At 31.6% G+C, this 24994-nt stretch overlaps 1 protein-coding gene and 1 long non-coding RNA gene across 3 annotated transcripts; one reads left to right on the top strand and one right to left on the bottom strand.

The window, feature by feature from the left end:
- The first annotated feature begins 1932 nt into the window (after positions 1 to 1932).
- Positions 1933 to 2611, top strand: LOC121114676 (uncharacterized). Its single transcript, XR_005863315.2, has 2 exons — positions 1933 to 2166; positions 2223 to 2611. It is a non-coding gene; the product is annotated as an uncharacterized lncRNA (long non-coding RNA).
- Positions 2514 to 7991, bottom strand: LOC121114675 (uncharacterized). Of its 2 annotated transcripts, none has more exons than XM_071887175.1 (6): positions 5232 to 7991; positions 4373 to 4562; positions 3888 to 3976; positions 3676 to 3813; positions 3328 to 3610; positions 2514 to 3260 (listed from the first exon to the last, which is right to left on the bottom strand). In XM_071887175.1, the coding sequence occupies exons 1-6, from the start codon at positions 7128 to 7130 to the stop codon at positions 2650 to 2652; spliced, it is 3210 nt and encodes a 1069-aa protein (XP_071743276.1). In that variant the 5' UTR covers positions 7131 to 7991; the 3' UTR covers positions 2514 to 2649. The 2 variants fall into 2 exon arrangements, with proteins under 2 accessions (XP_071743276.1, XP_071743277.1); XM_071887176.1 differs by having other exon boundaries at positions 3888 to 3946.
- Between the last annotated feature and the right edge of the window lie 17003 nt (positions 7992 to 24994).

The following is a 24994-nucleotide window of genomic DNA, read 5'->3' as shown; positions in this document are numbered from 1 at the left end:
GGTTTTTTTTAATAATTGATGTCTTGTTTCTTTTTCTTCAAAATTAATAATTGTATAGATATTTCGGGTACCTTGGTAATCTAAAGGTGTCTCTGTCTTTCGAGTCAAATTTTAAACTATAATGTTTATTCATATTTTAAAAAATATATAAATTCCCAATTTCTGTTGATGTATTTTTTATAATATATATTTAAACAAACTAGCAGGAACACGTTATCTTAAAGATAGTCAATGAAAAAATTAAAAAAGGTATTTTATATTTAGCTTATTTATGTTAAAATTCTAAACTTAAACTTAAATGTAATCAAACCTGAACCCCCTTTTGACACTTTTGAAAATGCAACATATAATTTGCCGTGTGAAATACGGATTTTGGTAAATATAAAATAAATTTTTCAAATGTTTGACCCTGTGATTTATTTGGCTATTTTCTTTTAGTACAATAATTCGTTTTTTTGATTTTTAAATTTTTGGTACATTGTCATATTGACATCTCATAACTTAAAAAAAAAAAAAAAGACTTAGACACGGGGAATCAATCTTGTTTTATGAAAAAAATCAACTTATTATCAGAAAATCAAACTTGTTCTCCAGACCCAAGGAATCTGGTCGGCTTAGAATTAAACATAGCATTACGTACGTAACTCAAAATTTTGATCAACTTTTATTTTAAATGTCTAAAGTCTTTGTTTTTGAGATAAATGGGTTTTTCTATAACACACATAAATTATTTTAATAGTATGTAAGATACACATACAACAAAATGCCCAGCGTAAAATTGACGTTGAAGATTGCCATGGATGAAAATTGCCCGGTAGAAATTTTCCCGTATTTTGTTTCAACTTCATGATGAATAATAACACATTTCAAATTCGCTTAATATATTATTTATGACAAATATCTAAACATATTTGTTTGTTCCATCCCACCTTTAAGTGTGAGTAATATTATTGCAATACACTTTTTTTGCAATTTTTAAATTTAATCCAATCTTCTAAGAAATGGATCGAGAGGATTGGTAAGGGGGAGGAGGAGGAAATAAATAGAATAGGGATTCTTAAAGTATTGTTGAATACCCTCCGCCCTCGGATTGGCCCGGGGGGATAGTGTGAAATAGTTAAAAACCAACGCCAATACATGCAAGGAACCCTCTCTAATACCAAAAAATGGTATACTTTGGGCTGTGGTTTTATAAGGATCTAAAGTAGGGGAAAGCAATGAAAAAAGTAAATTGTTAAAAAAAGTTTTCAATTGATATTTCTTAGCGAGAGATCAATTCATCTTGCGGCCTTTTTTTAATAAATTGTATACTTGTTTCATTTCATTTAATGACGTTTTTTTAGAAAAGAATATTCCTTTCTATTTTTAAAATTATCTTTTCTGTAGAAGGACATTTACTCATTTTCTCAAATGACATTTTTGGAAAATGTCTATTTTTTTTAATACTCAAACTAATTGGAAGTGTGGTTTAAGGCCAGCCCTGAATAGAAATATATACATTCATTAGAATTGTATTCCTTATTTCACATTTTAGGTTATTGTGCTTAATAATCGTTTATTTATGAATTTGCTTCCTAGACAGATGACAACAGAGGAGGAGTATAATCATGGTATAGGAGACATATGGAGCAATTCCCCCCTTAATTTAATTAAACATATAAATATTTGAGCAACTATTGTAATCGGAAAAAAAAAATACTTTAAAATTATGGGCTTATTTACAAAAAATTTCGATCAAACATGTCAAGAATAATGAAATAAAAAGGTCATCTCAAGTCAGTGGCGCCTTAACCCATTCCCCCCTCCCCTAAAAAAAAATTATGTCAAAATGTTATTATTATTATTATTATTTTTTATCAATTAAAAGGTTATTCATTCATTTTTTTTGTTTCTTCTAAAATAAATAACTATATATTTTTTTTACAAAATCAGTCAAAATCGTCCAAAAGAAAACCACCACAGAAAAATCTTGGATTTATAATTTTTTGAAAAAAATATGCAGTAATGATAATTTGGCTCCCCATCCTTAAAATATATTCTGGCGGCGGTGTCTCAAAATAATCAGAAAATCTAATCCTCTCCTATAATTTCGAGTACTCCTTCTTTAAATATATGACTATGGCTGTGTTTTGTTAATGAATATAAACCCTGAATTGTCCTTCATATGTGAGTATTCCTTATTCTTATTAAACACATATCAGTTTCCAACTAAGGATATTTAGTATGTTTGTTTGTTTCCCTCATTCCCCTTCTCACCTATCAGAAGAATGTTTTTGGATCTCATTACATGATGGTGACTTGGAATGCCATCGTTCCATGACGAGCCACTGATATAATAATGATATGTATGTAGATAACAACAACGCCAAGCAACGATTAAATATTTATCAATCTAACCCTGGGAAAGAAAGAGTTAAGTATACTTATATGTATAATCATAAGGAAGAAATTTGATATCTCACTAGGAACCATGTCGACTATTTGCGTCTTCAATGTGTAGTAGTATATTATAATTGTTATAAATGACTGAATATATTTAAGTATGTATGTAATCATAAAAATCGAAAAATACATATTTCTAATAACATTTAATAAGAATAAATATATAATTGACGCTCGTATTATTATTGAATTGAATTGATGTAATGCTCAAACGTTGTAGACGTATGTAATTTCATTATTACTACTGTGACAGGTACCACCAGCAATGGCGATAGCACTACTAATGCTATTACAACTCTTCCTATATTCCCGATCCCCGATAATGTCCGTTTCCTGACTTAATAAATATTTTAGTTGATATTCCTCCACTACGGATAAGGAAGGAGTTGATTTCGAGACTAATTTAGTTAGAGCTTCAGCTTTTTGAAGATGGAGTGCAGATCCCTCCGCAAATAATGTTTGTTCAATTTCCCTTTTCCTCTTTCCAAGCAGGCTGGGTGGAGAGCCCTCTGGAACGTCAAAGTGATTAAGGATGGAATGAAGAAGGTGATAGAGAGAAAAGGAAGAGTATGAAGGTTCCTCTGGATGTGGCTCCACAAACACAGAGATGAGTTTATATGAGAAGAGTCCGGATTCATGGAGTTTTCGGCACATGAAATAGCACAGAGTGTCTGTTTCCCTTGGATGTTGCTCCAGAGCGGAGAGTAGTTGCAGTATGAAGAATTTTTTGGCGCTTTCGGAACAGTTTGAATTGTCTATGTACGAAAAAAAGGATTCGAGGGACTCGAGCTTGAGAGGGGAATAAATGTATACTTCCACTGAAAAAAAGAAAGGAAAATTCATCCTATGGTAACACAGAAAGAGACATTGATTGGCATGAGCTACCTGGTTTGTCAGAATTGCTGGGAAAGATGGTGAAGTAATTAGGAACGTCATCTTCCTTGAAGGATGTGAGGGGTGCAGGAAGAGAGGGTATTCTGTTTTTAAGGGAAAGGTCTGTGAAGTGGGAGAGTAAAAGTGTGAGTTGAATGCCGTCCCATGAGGCCTCATAAAAACTTCCGATCTTCGTTGTTAGTCGACTGGATTTGGACACGTCAAAATCAGATAAGCGAAGATGGGATTCGTTCAGCTTAAAAACAAGTTCCGGTTCCGGAGTAGTTTTGCTGAACTGTAATCAGACACAAACATCATAGTATGTTACTTGTGTTGCATACAATATTCACAATGGTTTACCTTTTCATATAAAATCCTGAGAGCTTCGTTATTCATTTCAATCATGGCCTTGTAGTTTTTTTCAAAATAGGAAGGTGTAGAATTTTCACTCTCATCCTGGGGTATAATCAACAGGGAATTTCTAAAGTCCTCATCACTCTATTCCGTATGCAAAAAAGAAAAGAAAAAAGAGAAATAAAGGAATGGTGGTCTAATTGTTGGTGTCACTTTACCCTTTTCAATGGCTCATTCATATTCACTATTTCTTCTTGTACTTTATCAAGCCCGAGTCCTAGCCAAGAAGAAAATATGTATATAGCATCTAGTTAAAAAAGTAGTAAATAAAATGTCAAGAGGGGACTAATTATCGTGGCCTTCCTCCCTCATAAGAGGAGGAAGACTTCTTCATTTTTGATTACGAAAGGAATCATATATTAAATTTTCATTAGATGATTTATTATCAAAAAATCCTCCCCTCTAATGAGTACCTCTTCAAAAAAAAAAAAAAAAAAAAAACTTTCGAAATGTCTTGTTGTGTTTCCCCACTTCTCCTTCAGAGCAAGAGATAAGAAATATTTGAATAATATCTTAAATTAAATTACGAAATAACTTCTTCCCCCAAAAATGAAAGGACAAAACAAAAAAAACTTTCTAAATTGACATTTGAAGTGATGATCAAATATTGACCTTTTGAGTATTTATGTAAAAATGTACTTACGACTACTCCTCAAAGGATTCGGTTCCACAAAATTCTCCAACGAATGACGTCTTGGGGGAGGAGCGGGTTTTTCCTTGCCTTTGCAGTTACTTGAGGTCGTTGATAATGGCGATGAAGAAGCAAAATCTGTAGAAGGGGTTGCATTGTTCGACTCTGTTTCACTCCCAAAGGAAACTGAGGCAGAGGAAATCTATAAAGAAAAAAATAGATGGTATTGGAAAACAATTTGACAAATATATACAATATGTATCACAGATTCGATCATAGCCATACAATAGACAGATCTTCCCCATAGATATAATATATACTTTATACTCCCTACACTATAACATATGTATTCAATATTTTTGGCTACATAATATATTTTAATAAATTTCTTTTTCGACTTTTTTACTCATGTTTTTCCTTTCCTTTATAAACATGTGAACATGTACATTGTATGTTACATAGAAAGTTAAGTTTTGAACTTTAAAACTTCAAACAAAAAAATGGTCTACATAGGAAGTAAAATAATATGATTAGTATAATTTGTTCACAAAATTGTCACGTTTTATTCTAAAGAATGGAGAAGAAGAAAAAAAAGAAAAAATGGTGTACCAAAATATGCATGATTATTTATTCTAAGTAATTACGAGGTCGAACTCAATTCAATTATGTAAATATTAATTATTCAAATGCAAAAAGAAAGAAAATACCATGAAGGTTAATGTTTTGGTGGCCTATTATTGTCCTATCATTAGTAAAAACGTAATTATAAATCATAATACTCTGCATGATATATACTTGAATAAATACAGATTTATTCTAGTATCTATCAATTTCGATTGAATGACTAACTGACTGAATGAATAGAGCTTACCGTTATTTCGGACTTGTTTGAATATTCTGTATCGATCGTGCTGGAACTAGAAATGGAAGCTGTTTCCGTATTGTTTTTATGTAGACTCAAAGAATGATCCTTGAGACAGAGTTGAGGATCCGAGCTCACAGATCGGGTGATGGGTTGCTTGGATACAGAACGAGAGGTTCCTTCTCCAGGAATGATTTTAACAACTTCAATCTTAGTAGCTGGGGCTGCATCGTCATCAATACTAAAAGTACAGGGATGAATGATTTCTGGTCGTATTTTTCGAAGGATCCCTCCTCCTACTCCTCCTTTTCCTTGGAGCTTGTTCTCTCGTTCCAGAATCTCTCTTTCATGTTCCTTATCGAGGCATGACTTCTCTGATGACGAGGAAGTTGATGAGGAGTCCGAGTCTCCGTTAAACTTTTTCAAGGAAGCGGAACTCCCATGGAAAAATTTCTTGAAGGAGAATTTTTTCTCTGAAAATTTCTTCAATTTGACAGATTCATCAATGGCAGCGCCAAGTTGCTGCTCTGCCTTGTTAATAACCATGTTGGCAGCAGCGGAAAGGAAGTTTTGCTGTGATTTTTTAGAGCTTCCAAGGATTTCTCCACTTATTTCGGGAGAGGGTGGATAGGGTTGTTTTTTCTCCTTCCACTTTCGTACCTCATCCTCGTCTTTTACGAGAAAGGCAATTGGCTCTGGTGGGGGAACCATTTTGATAGGCTTACCAGCAGTAAAAGAGCTCTCTATATAATTGGAGTCAGGACTATTTCTGCACTCCTTATTTATGGCTTCAATAATATTGACTCGTTTTGAAATCGCCGATGTCATTGTATTACTTTTAGTTATTGCAAGAGATATGTTTTTGAACAGGTTGACGGGGGGTAGGGGTGGAGGTTTAGGAACAACTCCAGGGAGAAGATGAACAACCGGTTTGACTCCCCCTATTGGCTTTGAATCCTCTTCGACAGCCTCCTTTTCTGATTCCCCGGATTTTTCTCCAATATCAATGGGTATTTCCTCTGTAGAGGGTGCCAAAGGTGCTTTGCGCTTCGTGGATGTTCGCACAGATTTATTATCAATTCGATTAAATTCCAACGCACTCGCAATGGAGGCTCTATTTAATTCAAAGGATGATTTTGCCTCTAATGGAAGTTTGATGGGAGGTGGAGCTTTACTAATGCTTCCCGAGCCGTTATTGAAGCTATTAGAGATATTTTCGGTATAACTAAGCAATTTGATGGATGACTGAACTTTATTTTCACTTTCACGCAAATGAATCTTTGATTCAGAGGATATTGAGATTTGTGGTGTATGGAAAGGAATCATTGAGTGAACAGAGAGTTTTCGGGGAGCTGCAACGGGTTTATCCTCCTCATCTTCATCGTCCTCGTCTTTATCATCAATTTCATCGGAATGTTCTTCTGTCTCATCATCTTTTTTATTCACATCATAAGAACACACATCCGAAGATGACGAAGAAATGACATCGTCATCAATGTCTTCTTCATCATCATCATCGTCATCATCCCCGGAGGACTTTATTCTCTCAAGAAGTGCACGACTTGTGATTTTAACAGTAGGTTTCTCCTTTAAAATCGGAGGCTTTCGAGATATGGAAGTTTTGATGTGCACATTTTTAATGACTGATGTAGAAATAAATCTCGCAGGAGATGGAGTGTCGACTTTTTTCTCCTCTTTGATGGCGGGTGGGGCACTCACGATGTTTGGAGGAATGGGACTGGTATTAGTCTCAAAACTAATGGTTCCATTTAGAAAAGAGAGTCGAGCAGAAGACACTTTGGGCTTAAGAACTTCTTCGTCTTCTTCTTCTTGAGGATCTTCACTATCTGTTTCCTCTTCATCTCCGTCAGAGCCTAGATTCTTCTTGACTAGTTGGCCATTAATCATGGGTGCAACTTTATTTATGGTTAAGATTGTGGAAGTCGTTTCTCGATGAGAAAAAGGTCGAACTGTAATAAGGGGTGGATTCTTGGTTTTGGTAGAACCCAGAAGTGCTGTAGGTTTGGCCTCACCATTTAAGTTCTATGTAAATATAGTTAAAATTCAATTATTGCATAAAATAAGGATGCGCCATTTCAAATATATTGAAAATTGAATAATTTCCGTGAAAGTTTCCATACACATGATAGGTATTGGTAAAGAGAGAAAATTGAAGTGGCATATTGTGCTAAATTTTGCTTTTTTTTTTTAAAAAAATAGCATCGCCGTATTTTATGCAATAATTCAAATAATAATTTCCTGTAGATGAGAATTGAAGTTCGTATTTTTTCTCGTGAGAGATAAAAATTCCTTATCTACTTCATCATCCGAATGGTCCGAACTGGAACGACCTCTTCGTCCATTCCCTCTTCTATTGTCCTCCTCATCTTCTTCTTCCTCTCTTCCCTCATCCTCGTCATCCTCTTCGTAGAGTCCTCCATATCCAATAACCACCTGGATTTCATCAGGAAATCGAATATGCTTATTCTTTGAAGGTCCTTTGGAACTTTTGAGTATCCCTGAATAGCTGCCACCCCCTCCTACTCCTGTAGTGTTAGTATTAGCCACAAGAGAGTCCAAGCGGTTAAGGACATCACTGGAGTCCGCCATCCTTCAATAGGTGCTCGCACTCCGGGGGAATCTGGATTTATTTATTCAATGTGCCAATTGACTTAAAAAAAAAAACTCGTGGGCTTATTAAATTTCAATTACAAAAAATCACACAAGAGTCACACTCCATGATTCACAATCAACATCAAATTTCGAACTAAATGCTTCACATTGTAATAACTGAGAGTTTTTTTAATCATCCGTGCGCCGCGCCTACGCTTTGAAGCAGAAGCGGGTCCGTCAAAAAGAAAATGGGTACCAGGAATACCTTTATTTACGAATTTATATAATATGAAATGAATGTACTGACTATTCTTGATACTAAGGAGGAAAAGTGCATTCACCTAAGGATGGATGAAGGTAAAACGAAAAAAAAATTGCTACGTAGTGGCAAAAAATCCTTGATACTCCTTCAAAAAAACGTGTTTTGCCTGGAAAAGAGGGAGAGAAATTCTTTATAGTCAAGCACCACTTTTTGACGTGAAAAAAATATTTTTACGGCCTCATCTTAGTGCAAACATAAAGTATTTTTTTCTTTTGATCCATTATGACAGGGTTTTTTGAATCAGGGGGGCGTATTTAGATTCTGAAATTAGGATAATTAGGTAAAAACTGCATAAGTGAAGTTCGTAGCGGGTCAGGCTCCCCAAACACTCAGGCATATATGTACATATTAAAGACCCAAGTATGCTATAAAAATTGTTCGATTTAGTGCAAATTTCAAAATCCAAAGGTTTTGAATCGCAAAGTATTTACATATTTTATTTCAAGGCTTTTATTGTCTCACTAAATCTTGGACATCCACCCTTATTTAGTTATATTTATTTAATAGATTGATAATACATTACTTAAAAGGTAAGAATAAAGAATTTGCTCTACAAAACCCACCATAGAAATCTGTTGTATCCTCATTCTTCTTATAATGATGGTGCCCATCAATGTGGGCTTGTTTCAAAGATAACTATTTACTTTCCTATGTAAAGTTAATTTGCATGAAATAAAATATAGGTACATTCCATTTTTTTATAACTATAAAATTTGAGACGTAACGGGTTCTTTTTTTTTCTTTTTACTGATTTCATGTCCGAGAAATATTAATAATAATAATATGAGTCTAACTCCCCAATGTTATTAATCAAATGTTTTGACCTTAACCTGATTTTATGTATGTGAGGTTGTGTGAACAATACAATCCCTTTTGATTTGCCTTCCTTGCTATTAAGTTATATCACAAAACTATTTTACCACGGCCAAATTCACTCTCATAATTACCCCAACGACCCTGCATCTTACTTCAAGGAGATTGCCCCAAAATGAAGAAATATTAATTGCTACTTCGTGTGGCCCTTGGAGATGGAACTCCTCCTAATTTTCCATCCTTGTCCAAGTTGTCAGGACTCCCATTATGCAACCTTGAAAATGGAAAAAGACTTTCTGTCCCTCAATTGCAATGCCAATATGGAAAAGAGGCAACGAGGAGTGAAATTGCATAATATGAATCATAATAATATTGTACAATGTACATATATTGTAAGAATATTCATAAAACTCAACCATAACCAATAATCGCCCATTTACATATATAATATAGTCATCTGGACATATAAAACGAACAAGAATATATGTAGCACATCTTAGATTATGTTGGTAACGTACACACAAGTATTTCAGTGATTTTTTGTTACCCACCATGGTTTATTTGTACAATATCGTGGTTTCCCACATCGTGGTTTAATCCCCTATTCATCCATTATTGAGTATGTAGCAGCAAGTATTATGTGGGGATATACAGTATATGTATATACGTAAACATTTTGATAAACTTAAAAAGATATTTACGTTACTATATGCTATGTGACAAATTTAATTATTAATTTATGATTACATATTATTTCAATCAAATATAAACTTTAAAAAAGGAGTATGCAAAGTTGAAAATGGTTGAAAGGGCTTCCCTATATCGACATTCCACACCTCTTTGAAAATAAATTTAAAACCAAGAAAGGAAATTCCAGTGGACTAATGCATATGAATGGACATTTCGTAGAGTGCAAGGAGAAGGTGGGAGCAAGATTTATGGTACTACTAAATTAAGACTTTTGTTGACATCAGCTGCCTTCTATATGATATTGAAGAGAGAAAATTTATTACTTCTATTTTTCCTTCAATATTTGAAATAGCATTAGAAAATATTGTAAAATTATATTTAAACAAATATATTATCATTTTCTTATGAACTTTATAAAAAATCACAAATAGTAGGCGGAAATTCATCATTCACAGAGATATATTAACACTGAAAATCCCAACCGCTTAAAGGGCGTCCACAGGATTATTATTTATTTATTTTTAGGGGGGCTTGGTTTTGGAATTTCTTTGAAAAAAAATCCAAAAATTATTTTCTTTTGAAAAAAAGATCAAAATTTCCCATAAATATTCAAAAAATAATTAGAAAATAAAATTTTATGGAAAAAAATTTAATTGACCTTCAGGTCACCCCCTGCGGACGCCCTTGCGTTTTTCATTTTATAATCTTAAAGCTATTACTTCTTGACATTTTAACCATCGGTAGTGATGGACGATGAGAATGCGGACCTAAGGGTGATATTACATTATCTCTTTACCAATCACATCCATCTTATTGTTAGAATAAATCCATCAAATTAAGATGATGATGATGAGGAAAGGGATCAATAAAAGAAGGAATTTTCATTAAGTCATTTGATAAATTATAATTATATATAAAATATTTATTTAAATAGGTATTAAAAAATCATCTTCAACTGAGATGTAGTTCAATTAGAGTAGTATTTACATCACCCCATCCCTTTTTCATTATGCATTGTATGTTGAATCGGTTCTAATTTAGGACCGAACAACCCCGTTTTTCAAAGTCCAGTCTCACATGTCCATTCCAAGAAAGAAGAAAAGTTGGTTTTGGATGACGTCATGGGTAGTATTTTATTTTTGCACATCTTAATCAAAGTAAAAAATATCAACATTTAGTATAGTGTAAAAAGTTGTTTTGATTTCCTAAACAGGGGAGACATGGTTCAATAAGTGTCGGCTTTATGGGAAGTGGGTATTCATATTCTGACAAACAAATATAAAGAATGAAATATTAATACATTTTGATTCTTTTTTTTTTTTTACTATTTAAGCCTTCATTTTTTTACTTTACTGCTATTTAAAAGTCGATTTTCAACTCACTTAATTAAAAAAATATAATGTATATATATAAAATGGGGTTAACTAGATATAAAAAGGGAATATATTCTGAAAAAATAAGATGGTTTGTTACCCTAATTAGTATTTAAATCTCAAATATTATCACACAGTCAATTTTTTTTTAATTTTATTTAATTTTTATAGATGTTCTTTGAAAATGAAGGTTACATTGTATCACTAAGATACGAGTAATTTGTATCATCAAATTATATCTTTAGATATCAACATTCAAATAACTTATGTCCATTTTATTTTCGTATTATCTTGAAGGAAAGAAACGATAAATATACAATGGATAATATTTTTATAAAAAGTGTTTTTTTTGCAATTTTTTATAAAATAGAAAATTCACATTTTTGTATTTATATTCAAAACTATTATATATTAGAAAATATAAAACATAAAAATTATACATAAATGGTGTTTGTAAGCTTATGAACCATTTAAAACTTATAATTGATAAAAGTATGTTTGTATTTAAGTAATTTGTATTACAATGTACGTTTAATTTCAACAAAAAGTTAATTTTTATTTAAATTTATTATTTTTTTGATGATTTCAAGAATCATTAAACTCATTGTATTTTTACGGAAATCTGAAAAAAAATCTCGTTTTTTTTTAATTTGAAGAATGAATTGATATTGCTCTTTGTATTTGGTCAGAAAGTTATTATATTCCTAAGTTTGGGCTACACCACGTTCAAAATTGTCATTGATTTTGACCAACATTCCTGCTTTTTATCATACTCCACAAGTCTACAGATACACATAGAAACGATCTTTATTTGATTAAAATGAGATGATTCCATTGGTCGTAAAATCTTTTAGATTACTTATACTGGACTTATTATATTTTATTTTCCTATGAATAGTAAGAGCTGACTCATTTATGATTATAAGGAGTATAGTGTTGATGCTTAGAACCAATAAGACCGATCTTTTTTATTTATTTTGTTATTTGACCGAAGTAAACTAACATTTTTAATTTTTTTTTCTGTTTGCTTAACATATAATAATTGTTAAACATTTAATAAAAACTCTTCACTATGTATCAAATTTGTATTCCATTTGTTTTGTTTTTGTAAGACTCGTCGGTTTCTCTTCTCTGTATGATTTATATGGCTCAAAAATAGGAATTTCCACGAAGAAAAATCCCCAAAATAGATTTAAAGTGTGTTTATTTTGTTTGTTTTCAAAAGCAATTTTACTATAGACGGTGCAGGTAAATAGAGACTCAATATCATACATACATATCTATGGTATGAGTGGGCTCTAACTGGTTCATTTTAATAAGATACAATTTGTTTATCTATAACGTATTTCTTGCATTAACAATGATGATAGTGACGTAAGATATTTTCGTAAGCTAGAGCTGATAACTGTTTTTTTTTATTCTAAGTATGTACATATACACATAAGATCATTTATGTTTTAATGAAAAGGAAATGTGAAGTCAAGTGAAAAAATTTTCTAACTTTTGATTTTCTGAACAAGTCATTTTTTTTTCTCCTTATGAACTCTTCTTCACTTTCTCAATGATGATTAGGATAAATAAATACAAATGTATGTACTATGTACTGATTAATTTATTAAACGTTGGATTGAACATTATTGGGATCTCCTGTTGCTCCTGGCACAAAAATATATTCAATACTCATAAACCTTCAAATTTATGGCCTTCATTTCGTCTCAGCCCCCACAATCATAATTACTCTCCAAATTATCTGTGTAGACTAATGGTTCACTTTTATAGAAGAATGAATGGTTGTAAAATATATATCATACATACTCGGTTTTCCCCAGGATAATTGGAGAAATGGAGGGATTGTTGTATGAATTTGTAATAAATAACTGAGCCATTATTAGTAAATATGTTATATAGTCATACCTAGTAGGTTATTTAATTAGAAATAAAAGTATTTTACGTATTTTTAATTAAATAATTCATGTTTTCTACTCGCTATTTAAGTACAAAATAGGCCTAAATGCATCCGTCTTTTCACTTTTTCTTTAGGACTCTTATGCGATGATATAATAAATGAATACGAAATAGGTAATAAAATTTGCAGAGGGCTGGCAATGGTAAGGAAATTTTTTTCACTCGTACGATTTCTTATCTATGTGTTTCATACACCCCAAAAATCTAATTTTCGTTCGTTCCTTTTGTAAGTCAAAAGCAGATACACTTTTAGATGGATATCTAGAAACAATGTCATTTGTGAGTTTTATTATGGGATATCGATATTTGAACATTCTTCATATATATTATACATGTAACAGTAAATCACACTAAATAGAACGATTTTGATCGAAACCGAAGGAATTTGAAACTTTTGTTACACATACAAAATTCCCATTGCACCCGCAGGGCGTTAGCAGCCCCCCCCCCCAAAAAAAATGGAGAAATTAAAAAAAATCCCTTTTATGGAAAAAATAGCCACCCACAAAAAAAATCAATTTAAGGATTTGTTTTCTAAAAAAACGTGATAAAGAAAACATATTTTATTTTCTTATAATAAAAAAAAAATTATTTATTTATTCCTCGATAAAAGTTAATCGAGGAATAAGATCATTCCTTTAGGAAAAAAATAAGCCCCCTCCTTCCCTGAAAAAAAAAAATCTTGCGGACGCCCCTGATCCCTCAACCTTTCCTTCAAAAAGAAGAAGAAAAAAGGTAGTTGGTAGCTTTAACAACTATTCTCTAGTATGGGAGTATGTCTTAAATATAGATTGTTTATAGTTTAACAAGAACGAATTCAAGTAAAATCAATCAAAGTTCCTTACATACACTAATAACTACGGAACAGGAATAGTATAAAAATCTACAGCTGATTAGAAAATACTTAGGAATTGTTGATGTTTCGGGGGATACCATTGTGTAAAGCGTTACGTACCGGCTGAGAAATCAAAAAGATTTAATATTTTTTTGCATATTTGTGGGTAATTATCACTCCATTATTTCCTTTTCGAATAAAATATATATTTATTTTGGCAATCCATTTAATTCCACTTGGATTACTATTATTTTCATTAATTAAACGATACAATAATTTTATTTTGTTTTGCCATAATACATTATTTACACTTCTGAGCAATTTCTGGATTTGCGTCTTCCATGGATGGTTATGCGTCATTAATTACGCACGCACATACTTAATTCATTCGACTCTATCTCCAACAAACATATCAAGGATAATATATATATATGTACGTATACTATCATCAAATAACACTGCACCTTTTTGCACCATTGCTCCCCAATTGTGTAAATATTGACGTCAATTAAAGGTGAGGAAAACACCATTTTAAATCTTGCGTGAACTGTAGGTAATGTAGTTTTCAAGAAGCGCAAATATAATGAGTTACTTTATAATGTAATGAATCTAAAAAGATTTTCTAAAAAATTTCCGATCCGAAGGACTGAAGATGAGTTAGGAGCAAGTGATTGATCATTCCTTCACCCCCGGGTATGGGCAATCTACAAAGGGGAGGAGTATGTAGTGAGTGACCTCTCGTGTCAAGAAGATAAGATGAGATAATAACAATTTGTAAATAAACTATGATTTACTTTAATTTTAGTATTAATGAAAGTCATAGTCAAGGTCATAGTCATTTCATCAGACCCTCATTTATTATGAGTGGATATGTTTATTATTATAATCTGCTATTAAGAAAAAGATGAAAATGAACAAAAAAAAAAACGCATGGGAAGTTGAGCATTAAAAATATCAAATCCTCACGAAGGAGAGGTTTTGTTTTGAATTTCTCCCTTCTCCTGTTTAGAAATATGTATATTTTATGATTATGTACCTATGCAGGGAATACTATAGACCATACATGCAAGAGTTATAGACAGTATATTATATTATATATCCTATGTAATTCTTCTTTTTCTTTTAAAAATGCATACACAGGAATTCACGTATTTCAATTTTACTTTTTTTTCCTCAATTTATTTAGTATTAAACTTAGGGAAACTATTACGTATATAATATATTTATAAAACTATATACATCCTTCAATAACGTCATCATCTATTTTTCTTCATCAAACGACTTCCCAGTTTTATATAAAATTAATATTTCTTCATCAGTACATCTACAATAATTGGAAAGTGTTTTTCTTTTCTTCTTTCTCTCTTTCATTTATGGCCCATGCTTTCAAGAACAATGCCAAATCACTATTAGATTTATAATTAGTTATGTGATGTTGTAATGGAACTAAATGATGATGGCTTAATGGGATTGAAAAGGAATCATTGCAGAGTTTAAACTCTTTTGTATGAGTGGTTAAAGGTTAAACATCCCGAATTTTCTCTTAAAATCTCATAGGTGAAAATATCCATCTTCCGTTTTTGTTTTTTAATATTATTTTTGCGAAAAATAATAATAATTTAAAATGCAATATATATATATATGTACATAATAGTTTTGTTTTTTAAAGTCTATTGTTTTGAACTAGCCCCGAAAAGAAAGGAAATCTTGAAATTTGAGTTCATCATTAATGTTTCGGAGGTCTTTTTTTTGGCACTTTTTATTATGCTTCGAGTCTTGCTGGAAAAAACAAAGAATTTTGATGGAAAAAAATGACGATTTCTTCATCATGATGAAATAACATACACAACTCAAATGTCACCTTGAGTTGAGTAAGGATTTTTTCGTTATTATTCTTCTTAATCCCATAGGGGCACATTATACCTACATAATATTATTATATTCTATCATCATTATATTTATTTGCATCTTGTATCAAAATATATGTATATTTCTGAAGAAGTCAAAGTTATGCACCTTATGTTTAACCTTTAGAAGACAAAATTAGTAAGAAAATATTATAAGCAATATATGGATTCCTCTTTCGTCATTTCTCTTTTCTTCTTGAAGAAACAATCTTTATTTTTCATTATACATATAATCATTAATATATAATATTATATATTAATTGAGTGAGTAATCGTGGTAAGATGATATAATTTTTCAATTTGGTATGATAATACTCAGCCCTTAGGACCATTCATCCCTATACTACATGTCTACTTGGGTTTCTCTCCCTGTATTCCGTTTATATCTAATTCTTTAAATTAAACGTTGAATATATATTAAATGAAGAACCACTCGATTTCAAGTTTTAATGCTTTATACTTTTTCTTGCATCACTTACTATTTAAACTTAATTTTTTTTTGGGTCGGATCTAGTTACGGAGTTCCAAAAATTTGTACCTACGAGCTCTTAAAAAACCAACCTGTGCAGTATTAGTAATAATAATTAAATGATAATTGAGACCAGGAGCGTTTTAACAACCCCCCCAAAAAAAAAAAAGAGGCTAACGACGCCCTTGTGTAAGACTATCTTAAAAATTATTATTTAATAAACGGGATCCTGTTATTCTACAGTATCCCATTCAACGACAATTTACCAGGAAATGAGAAACCCTACTAGCTACTTACTTATATATTTGATTGAGCAAATCAGTGATATTCAACAGATCCATCCTTTTCCATTAAACTATTATTTACTAAATTTGATTTATTTAGTTATTTTGTTTTCCTGCAGACAAATTAGTCTACCAATTCTTTTTCGTATATGATATACTTAATATGTATGTATGTATATACCAAGGGAGGGGGACTTGAACTATAGACTTTCAACTTGACCTCGAAAGGAGTCAGTGGTGCTGGAACCATAGGGGGCAATGGGACATTCTAAGTTTATTGTCACTTCTAAAAAACTAATTCGTCAAATTTGGCATATATATAAAAACCAAAACATTCTGTCGAAATTGTCAATAAAGTCCACCCCACCAAAAAAAAAAACCTGCAGGCGCCTCTGATGACGTCCCCATTATATAATTTGCCCCCCCGACATACATGAATATGTATGAAATACAATCCCAATATTAAATGCTAGACAGGTTGCAAATTTAAATAATTAGCTCCTGGAAAAATAGCCATTACTTGACGTGAGCACTCCTCCTGTTTGATACTTTTTATCTCTATGAAAGCTGTTTTTTGTATCTAACAAACTTGAAGAACATATATTGATTAAGACTAAACCATGAACCGGATATGCCCCCGTATCTGAAAAATGCCACATATACATACATATCTATGGTGAATATTATCTCTGATGACTTAAATAAATTATCACAGTTAGCATATTTATATGATTTTTTGTTGTTGTTCTTTTAGTCAGCATTTAAATAATTGGTACTAATTGATTAAAAATGTTTACAAACGCAATAACTATAACTTTCCATTTAAACTAGTTGCAAAATAAATGTCCGTGATCTCCATTGCGGCATCGATTATAGTCCATGAGACATATATATGTACATAAATAGTTGAAGACTCTTTGATTAAAAAAAAAATGGAGTTGGAGGTTTGGTGGTAGATGCGATATTTGAACCCACTATTTTTTTATATACAAATAAATCTCTATTTTCCTAAACATACGTAGAGGAAAAAGCTGATTCACTGCCTGAGAAAGATGCAAAGTCTAATGGACTTTCTCAACTCTTATCAATTTAATGAATTATGACTTGAATGACTCTTATTTTTACCTCTTTTCTGTGTTTTAAATTTTTATGAGAAGTATATACTACCTATACCATAATATGTATTATATTCTATTAAAATCATAATAAAAATCAATTTTCTTATTATACCTGGAAAGTTTTGTTAAATATTTATTAAAGTACTAATGATATAAATAATTATATAATTATAGAAATAGGTCGAAACAAGTTTCAAAAATATGTGACATAACTTTCATTCGAAATGGTAGCCCTTAGTCTTAAGCACAGTCCGAAGTCTCCAGAAAAGACTTGCATGCTGCACGGATCATATCCACGGGGATGGAGTCCCAGGAAGCCACCAGTTTCACCTTCAGGTCATCCAAATTCTTGTTGAGGGTCATACAGGCTCTGCTCTCAAGTTTAGGTCGGGGCTGGAGGGGGTTAGACTGTGTTGTCTTTGAAGCCACTCAAATTACCATCACACCACCACTGCGTCTCTCTGGAAATGTGGGAGAGGGGTCTATTCTGTTGGAAGGTCTATAGCTCATTCTAGAAGTTCGATTGGGCCCAGGGAACAAGACCTTCTTCCATGCTGCATGTTCATGTACTGATGTACTCCTTGGTGTTAATCTTCGCCCCGGCCGGCACAAACACCAAGGGGAACTTCCCAGTCTCAGTCATGGCCACTCAAACCATCACAGACTGTGGCTTTTGTACTCTGTTGACTCCATGGTCACCCAGCTCACCTTTTTTGGCCAGAGTCGGATCATTTTCGGGATTAAAAGCCTGTTCCATACGGAAAATCTTCTCATCACTGAACACATTGTTGGAAGCCATGCCAGTCCTCTGCATCTGAAGAATGACATTGCTTCTTTCAAGTCTTTTAGCATTGACCTTGCTTGGCAGGTGCTGTTGCTTCTTCAATTTGTAGGGATACATCCCAAGGTAATATCAGATAAGGTATCTCATTGTTGTTGCACTCATATTGAAATCTTTGGCCATCTTGGGGATTTCTTGCAATACTTGCCTAGACGACTCCGGGTGTCCTTTTTGATCTTCGTCTCCCTGATCTGGATCCGTCCTTGATAGATGGAGTACCTCTAAATAGTTCTTTTGATGAGCATGGGGTTGACCTCCAGGCTCTTGAGATTCCTTAAGATGGCTAGTCGAGATTTACCCTTCAGGTACTCCTTGATTATAGCCTCTCTCTAGGTCTCCATTGTGGTTAGCGAAACGGTTATTTTATTACAAACTGTTTGTTTTGATCTAGTTTCGACCCAACTAGAGTTTAAACATAATATCTTGCAACTTTACATATAATTATATATATTATATTATATAAAGTTAATTTAACAGGGCTTTCCGTGGGCCCTGTATATTTATACTATAAATTTTTTTATCTTTGACTCTATGAGGGGTACTTGAGTACATCAAGGAATCCGAGGAATTTAGAAATTTGCTACTTTTATTCCTGAATGAATACACATGCACTTGTTTCATACTCTAGTATGTATATATATATATTTATATTTTCATATATAATAGTTATCTATTCTATTACTTACTTCTCAAAAATATACTAGGAGAGGTTTCCCTTAATTAAGAGCCCTTTGTTTGTTGATTAATTATCATTATCATTTTGTATTACTTTATACTCCTTTTAAGTTTATTTTACCCATTGTCAAAAGGAAAAAGTCATAATAATAATATTCACATTCTTCATCCGATCTCTATTCAATTATTCTACCCAAACCTACCCATGATTATTTTCTTTTGTATTAAGTAATTGGAATTGTTTGACTATCCATCAGATATATGCAGAGTATATATATGGGTAGTAGGTCCAAATGTCGACAGACAAAACATCGACCGACAGAACGTCAACCGACAAAATGTCGAATGGATAAAACGTCGACTGGAAAATATTACATTTCAAAATACAAAAAACTGTTTCGACGACATTTCACTCCAGACTTTTCCAGCCCGAGATATTTACACCACCACCCCTACATAAACTAACAGTAAGGAAACCTCACAAACTCCCATTTATACCTCGAAATTTGGAGCTATTTCGGGTACCTCCAGGCCTCAAAATGAGATAAAACCCGAAAAAGTCTCAAATTTCGGTGGCCCTTAAATGGAAATGGAATTTAAATAGTGGTGGTGGGTTTATCTGAAAAACCTCAAATATTTTTTTTTTTTTTTTTTTTTGGGAGGGGGGGATACATATGGGTTACTTTATTTGGAATATTGATTTGGGGTAAAATTATTATTAGAGTAAGCTGAATTTACAGTCAAAAAAGGAATTTGCTAAATTTTTATCATAGTAGGAATATATTTATATTTTATAGCTTTCAAAATATTATTTTGAAAATAATCATTTGAGTTTGCTTCAAAGTCGTGGTTTGATGAGAATTGAATTGAGTCCAAGACCCTATCTCTGCTTTTTTAAGTGTAATAAGTCAATTTGTTTACCTATTATAAGAGTCGTGTGCCTGCAAGGGGAGGAATAGTCCCATTTCCGTAGTCAAGCCTAAATTTTAGAACTTTTTTTTCCTTTTGTTATTGATTATTCTTAGCTTATTTATATTTAATATCTATTCAAAAACTATTTTATTTGGAAAATTGAATTGGGGTAAAATTATTATTAGAGTAAGCTGGATTTATAGTCAAAAAAAGGTATTTGCTAAATTTTTATCATAGTAGGAATATATTTATATTTTATAGTTTTTCAAATATTATTTTGAAAATAATCATTGGAGTTTGCTTCAAAGCCGTTTGTTGCATATTACTCATCACCCTTTTCATTTAGTGAATGAGTCTCCTTGACCCTTAAGAAGATTTTTTTTTCAGGAGGTTTTATTGTTTAGGGGCTATTAAAACTAAAATCTTGCTATCAAAGCTGACCAAAATATAACGTTATTTGTCAAAAAATAAATGTATGTTATAAAATTTTGATTTTTTATTTATCACAATTTTAAATGATCAACATTAATTGTTGTAATTTTTAAGATCATTCAAAAAAAAATTATGTCAAAATTGTCTAAGTTTTGTCAATAAGCCCCCCTTCACCAATAAAAATCCTATTAACGGCTATTACTATGATGGTCCTTACTTAGAGGTGAAGACTTCAGTCCCGTCCAGTTAAATCTCGGTCCGGTCCAGTTCAGTCCTGCATATCGGTCCTTAAACTTATAAAGTTCGGTCCTTGATGACGTCCCTCAATTTTATTTTTAATTTTTATTTTAATCAGTTCTAGTATTGGCAAGAATTGATATGATGGGTCCTAAGACTAGATTGGGCAAAATAAATCAGGATTAATACAACACTAGTAACAGTCCTGGTCGTGTGTAATATAGGCATACATTTTATTAATAACGTAAGACATTACGTTCATTATTCATTGAAATACCATCTTTGGAAGGGAATTAATTATTGTATAGATCTAATAAATATATATATTAAACATAATTATTCTACACTTTCTTGTATGGGAAATATCATTCTCGAATTGAAACAAAATGATGTGTTCTACAAACTCATGACTAAGACAGTGTTCAAATCAATCATCGTATTATTATTTAATAGCAATCGAGCCGCATACAAGATGAGGAAAATAATATGTACACTGCACAAACTTCATACATAGGTTTTTTATTTAACAGCGTGAAGAAGAATCCTCAATGACTCTTCAATGTCATTTCCAATATCGTTTCCAAAAATACAAAAGAGATGCTTATTTATGTCACTCCATGAGAAGTATTATAATCATAATTATTGTTGATGTCAACCGACTCTGAGCTTGCCAGGACTAGTACATACTATGTATAATACCCAAGGACACCAACCATGGATATGAGACTCTTCTTTAAACCCACAATAATTTACATATGTATATATGTGTAGAGATTCTATTATATGCAACCATTTAATCTCGTTACTGTAATTGGAAGCTTTGACACAAATTAAAATTTGATATACATTCTACTGTGATCTAAGGTAAAGATAAATACGGACTATTTTTTTTATTTTTTTTTCATAGAGCCCTTATTTTTACCTTACAGTGTAGGGCCGATTTCACAGCTCACTTTTTGATATAAACAAAGATGAAGTGCAGTTTTCTTTCAGCTGTTTTCATTAACTTTCATTAGTTGACTCTTTTATTATTTCGAGCAACTGAATTTACATACTAAGAACTCAAAAAATGTACTTCATAGGATTTTATATTAATTTATATCAATCACATATCTTTTTTTTAGAATTAGTGTCATTTCATACTTTGTCATTGATACTTACTTGATAAAATTATGTATATAATAATAAATAACTACTCTCTAAATAATCATAAACAGTTGGCAACAAGAAAAATACAGAAGACAAGCTATCCTATGGTTGTTTTTTTAAATTTTTCCTTTATTTTTGACAGTCGAGGCTGAGATATTTTTGTCAGGGTTTCTTTTAGTAAGATAACTTTAAAAAAATTTAATTTATAAGTTTTTGTAATGCCATTAAGAATGTTTAATGAGTGCTATTTTTTTTATAATCAAGAGTTGGTCCTACGGCAAGTGTCCCCATAAAACCGACACTGTATATACATTGTACATATTTATGTATCCTTAGGAAAGGCAATGAGGGGGAAAAAGAATAAATACTGTCCACTCTTGATACGCATATTGTTATATATGGTTCTGGATGCTTTAGGATAATAGATTTTTGTCCATGTTTAACTCATTTGAGTTTTTAAGAGGATTATGTTAGATTGAGCTTACAAATTCAATTTCTTTATATTGTCGAATGATTTAATTATAACTCCACATAGGATTTATTTTTTGATGAATTATTATTAATCATTCTCATCATCCAATAATGAAATTAATTGATAAACTTATCAATGTAAATAATTACATCTTTATATTTATAATTTTTCGAAGAAACAACTAATTATAATTCATTAATAATTATTTAAACAATATCTTTTCATGCTGAAGGAATTTACTTTTGCCAAGACATGAAACTATGATATTGAATTAAATATAAAATAATATGTGTGTATGTACATATATTAATTTAGAGTCAGTGTTTCTCAGAGATCAATATCGTTAGAGAAAATATTGTAAATCGATTTAAATTGAGAGTAAGATGCTGTGAACGGTTAAAGGTCGACTTGTGGTTTGAACTCTGGATCATTAAATTATAATGATACTCCACTCTGCGTTTTCTGTTTTGTTTTATAAACAGTATAGTGATATATTATGTATTAGGTATGTTAAGTGGACTTTAATATACAAGAATAGCTACTCATATATTTTAAGATTTATTGATTATATACTATCCAATCAGGCCCAATTTTACGAGGGTGCATAAGCATACATTGTATCCCCCACAAAATGGTGTGCACCCTCAATTGAAAAAAAAAAGTATATATATGAAAAAATATTTTTTTTATATAGAAAATATAGAACTGGTGTACCCCCTGTAATCTCCGATGCACCCCAAGGCATTCTGTTTTGGAACCGGCCCTGTATCCAATTCAAGCCTAAGATGACCTCAAATTTTAAAAACTAAGCTCTGTGTTACCTCGCTTACACAAAAATAAACAGTGTACTTTGTTATAAGCTTCTTCTTCTCACTTGATACAGTATGGCTTTATATATATATATTTATTTTTTTATATATATAACTTATTATATACTGTGCACGGAGACATTGACGAAAACCTTATTGACAAAAGTCATTTTGCCTAACGGACACTTTGCCGAATAAAATAATGCATGATGATTCATGCTGCAATACTACGTAATTCTGATTCCCATTCATGTTACTCCAAAATAAAAACCTAAAATGTTCAATTATTTGTCACAAATTTTAATAATTAAGGGTCCATTAATTAATAATTCATTGATTCATTTAATTATGAGGATGCTTCAAAAGTTGGCTCGAACCGATTTAAACAGGGTTGAAATAATACCGATATCCAAAAAATATTCAAGTATAAATAACAACATTACTCTTAATTATAATCCAGACAAAAAGATGGAATATTTAAGGAATATAACTTGAAATTTTCATACATTTTAAGATTTATTCATCCTTATACATTATTTATGTTAAATATAATATTTTGTAAAGTACTTTTTTGCATTCATTAAATTTAAAGAACGTTATAGAAATAAACCATGTATATATATCACTTGTTGGTAAAATTCAACAACTATTAGTACTTAGGGAATGTAGTGTAATAATGTTGGATTACGGAGTCAGAATAACTAGGTACTTTTAAGAAATGAACAATAATTTTGATTTTTTCAATATCCTCTTCCGCTAGGGATACTCCATGCTTCTCAGAGGTTCCGCAACTGTTTGAGAGGCCTTGGACTAAGGAGCAGTAAATATAATTAACCTAGAAAAGAGCATTGTTTTTTATTTTGTAAGGTGTATCCCACAATGGATGTGAATACTTTATGAAGAAATATGTGAAGTGAGTCAGTTTGGATATACTATAATGATTAAAAAGGGGGAAATGCTGGATTTAGCATTAGAAACTAGACTGGAAATATGAGTATGCCTATATTTGATCTTTTATAATAGGTGTAAAATGAATGGAAATCATAATTGAATAGTACTGCAGCATGAATCATCATCAAATATATTTATGATTTTTTCGACAAAGTTGTCATTTGGCAAGATGTCCCTCCTACAAAATGGTCATTTGTCAATGTACCCCCACACCCCTATTGATTTACTGTTATTGACAATTTTTAATGGTATAATTATTGTTGGAGCAAAGTTACTGATAAACTTATTTTTTCCTAATGTTATAATAGCATTGTAATGTTAGAGCAATGTCATAATAGAATTCATTATGAGTTCATAGTGGATTCAAGTTTAGTATTATTATTAATTTAACCCCCCATCCCTAGTAAAATTGTCAAGTGTTGACGCAATTAGAAAAAGGCTGGGGACCACTATTCTAGAGTCTCTAGAATTCCATGATATGTAAACATATATTGTCCGTCCATCTTATTATTTCTATGAAGACATTTTGGCTATCATATACAAATGTATAGCCACACTTTTAATAAAATATTACTTTGTAATATCATAATATAGTATCGAATAAAATACAAACTAGGATTTTAATATTACGAAATGTATGTATGTAATTCATTTTTTAAATTGTAAATAAGTAATATGAGAATGATAGTCTGGGAGTAATTCAGAAATAAATATGGTAGTTGGTTTGATTGCAATATTTGGCTAACGACCTACTGATTTTGTGCATTTGTGTGTTTCTTTTGGGAGGAAAGATACTTGATGGCATCATTTTTTTGTGATTTAAACTTTGCTTTGAACTTGGATGCTTCACATTTTATAATGTTACCGTGCATCTGTCAAAAAGTCGTGCTGGACGTCAAACAGTG

Source organism: Lepeophtheirus salmonis, chromosome 3, assembly GCF_016086655.4.
Source record: "Lepeophtheirus salmonis chromosome 3, UVic_Lsal_1.4, whole genome shotgun sequence".
Classification (NCBI taxonomy): domain Eukaryota; kingdom Metazoa; phylum Arthropoda; class Copepoda; order Siphonostomatoida; family Caligidae; genus Lepeophtheirus; species Lepeophtheirus salmonis.
Note: the sequence above shows the minus strand (reverse complement) of the source record. Positions and strands in the feature narration are given on the sequence as shown.

Bases quoted from the DNA above. Each gene is read 5' to 3' on its own strand.
- LOC121114675 (XM_071887175.1), bottom strand. From the start codon at position 7,130: ATGATTAATGGCCAACTAGTCAAGAAGAATCTAGGCTCTGACGGAGAT. The intron at 4,563-5,231 runs GTAAGCTCTATT...TTTTCTTTATAG, and splicing joins CAAACAAGTCCGAAATAACG to ATTTCCTCTGCCTCAGTTTC. The intron at 3,611-3,675 runs GTAAACCATTGT...GTCTGATTACAG, and splicing joins TCAGGATTTTATATGAAAAG to TTCAGCAAAACTACTCCGGA.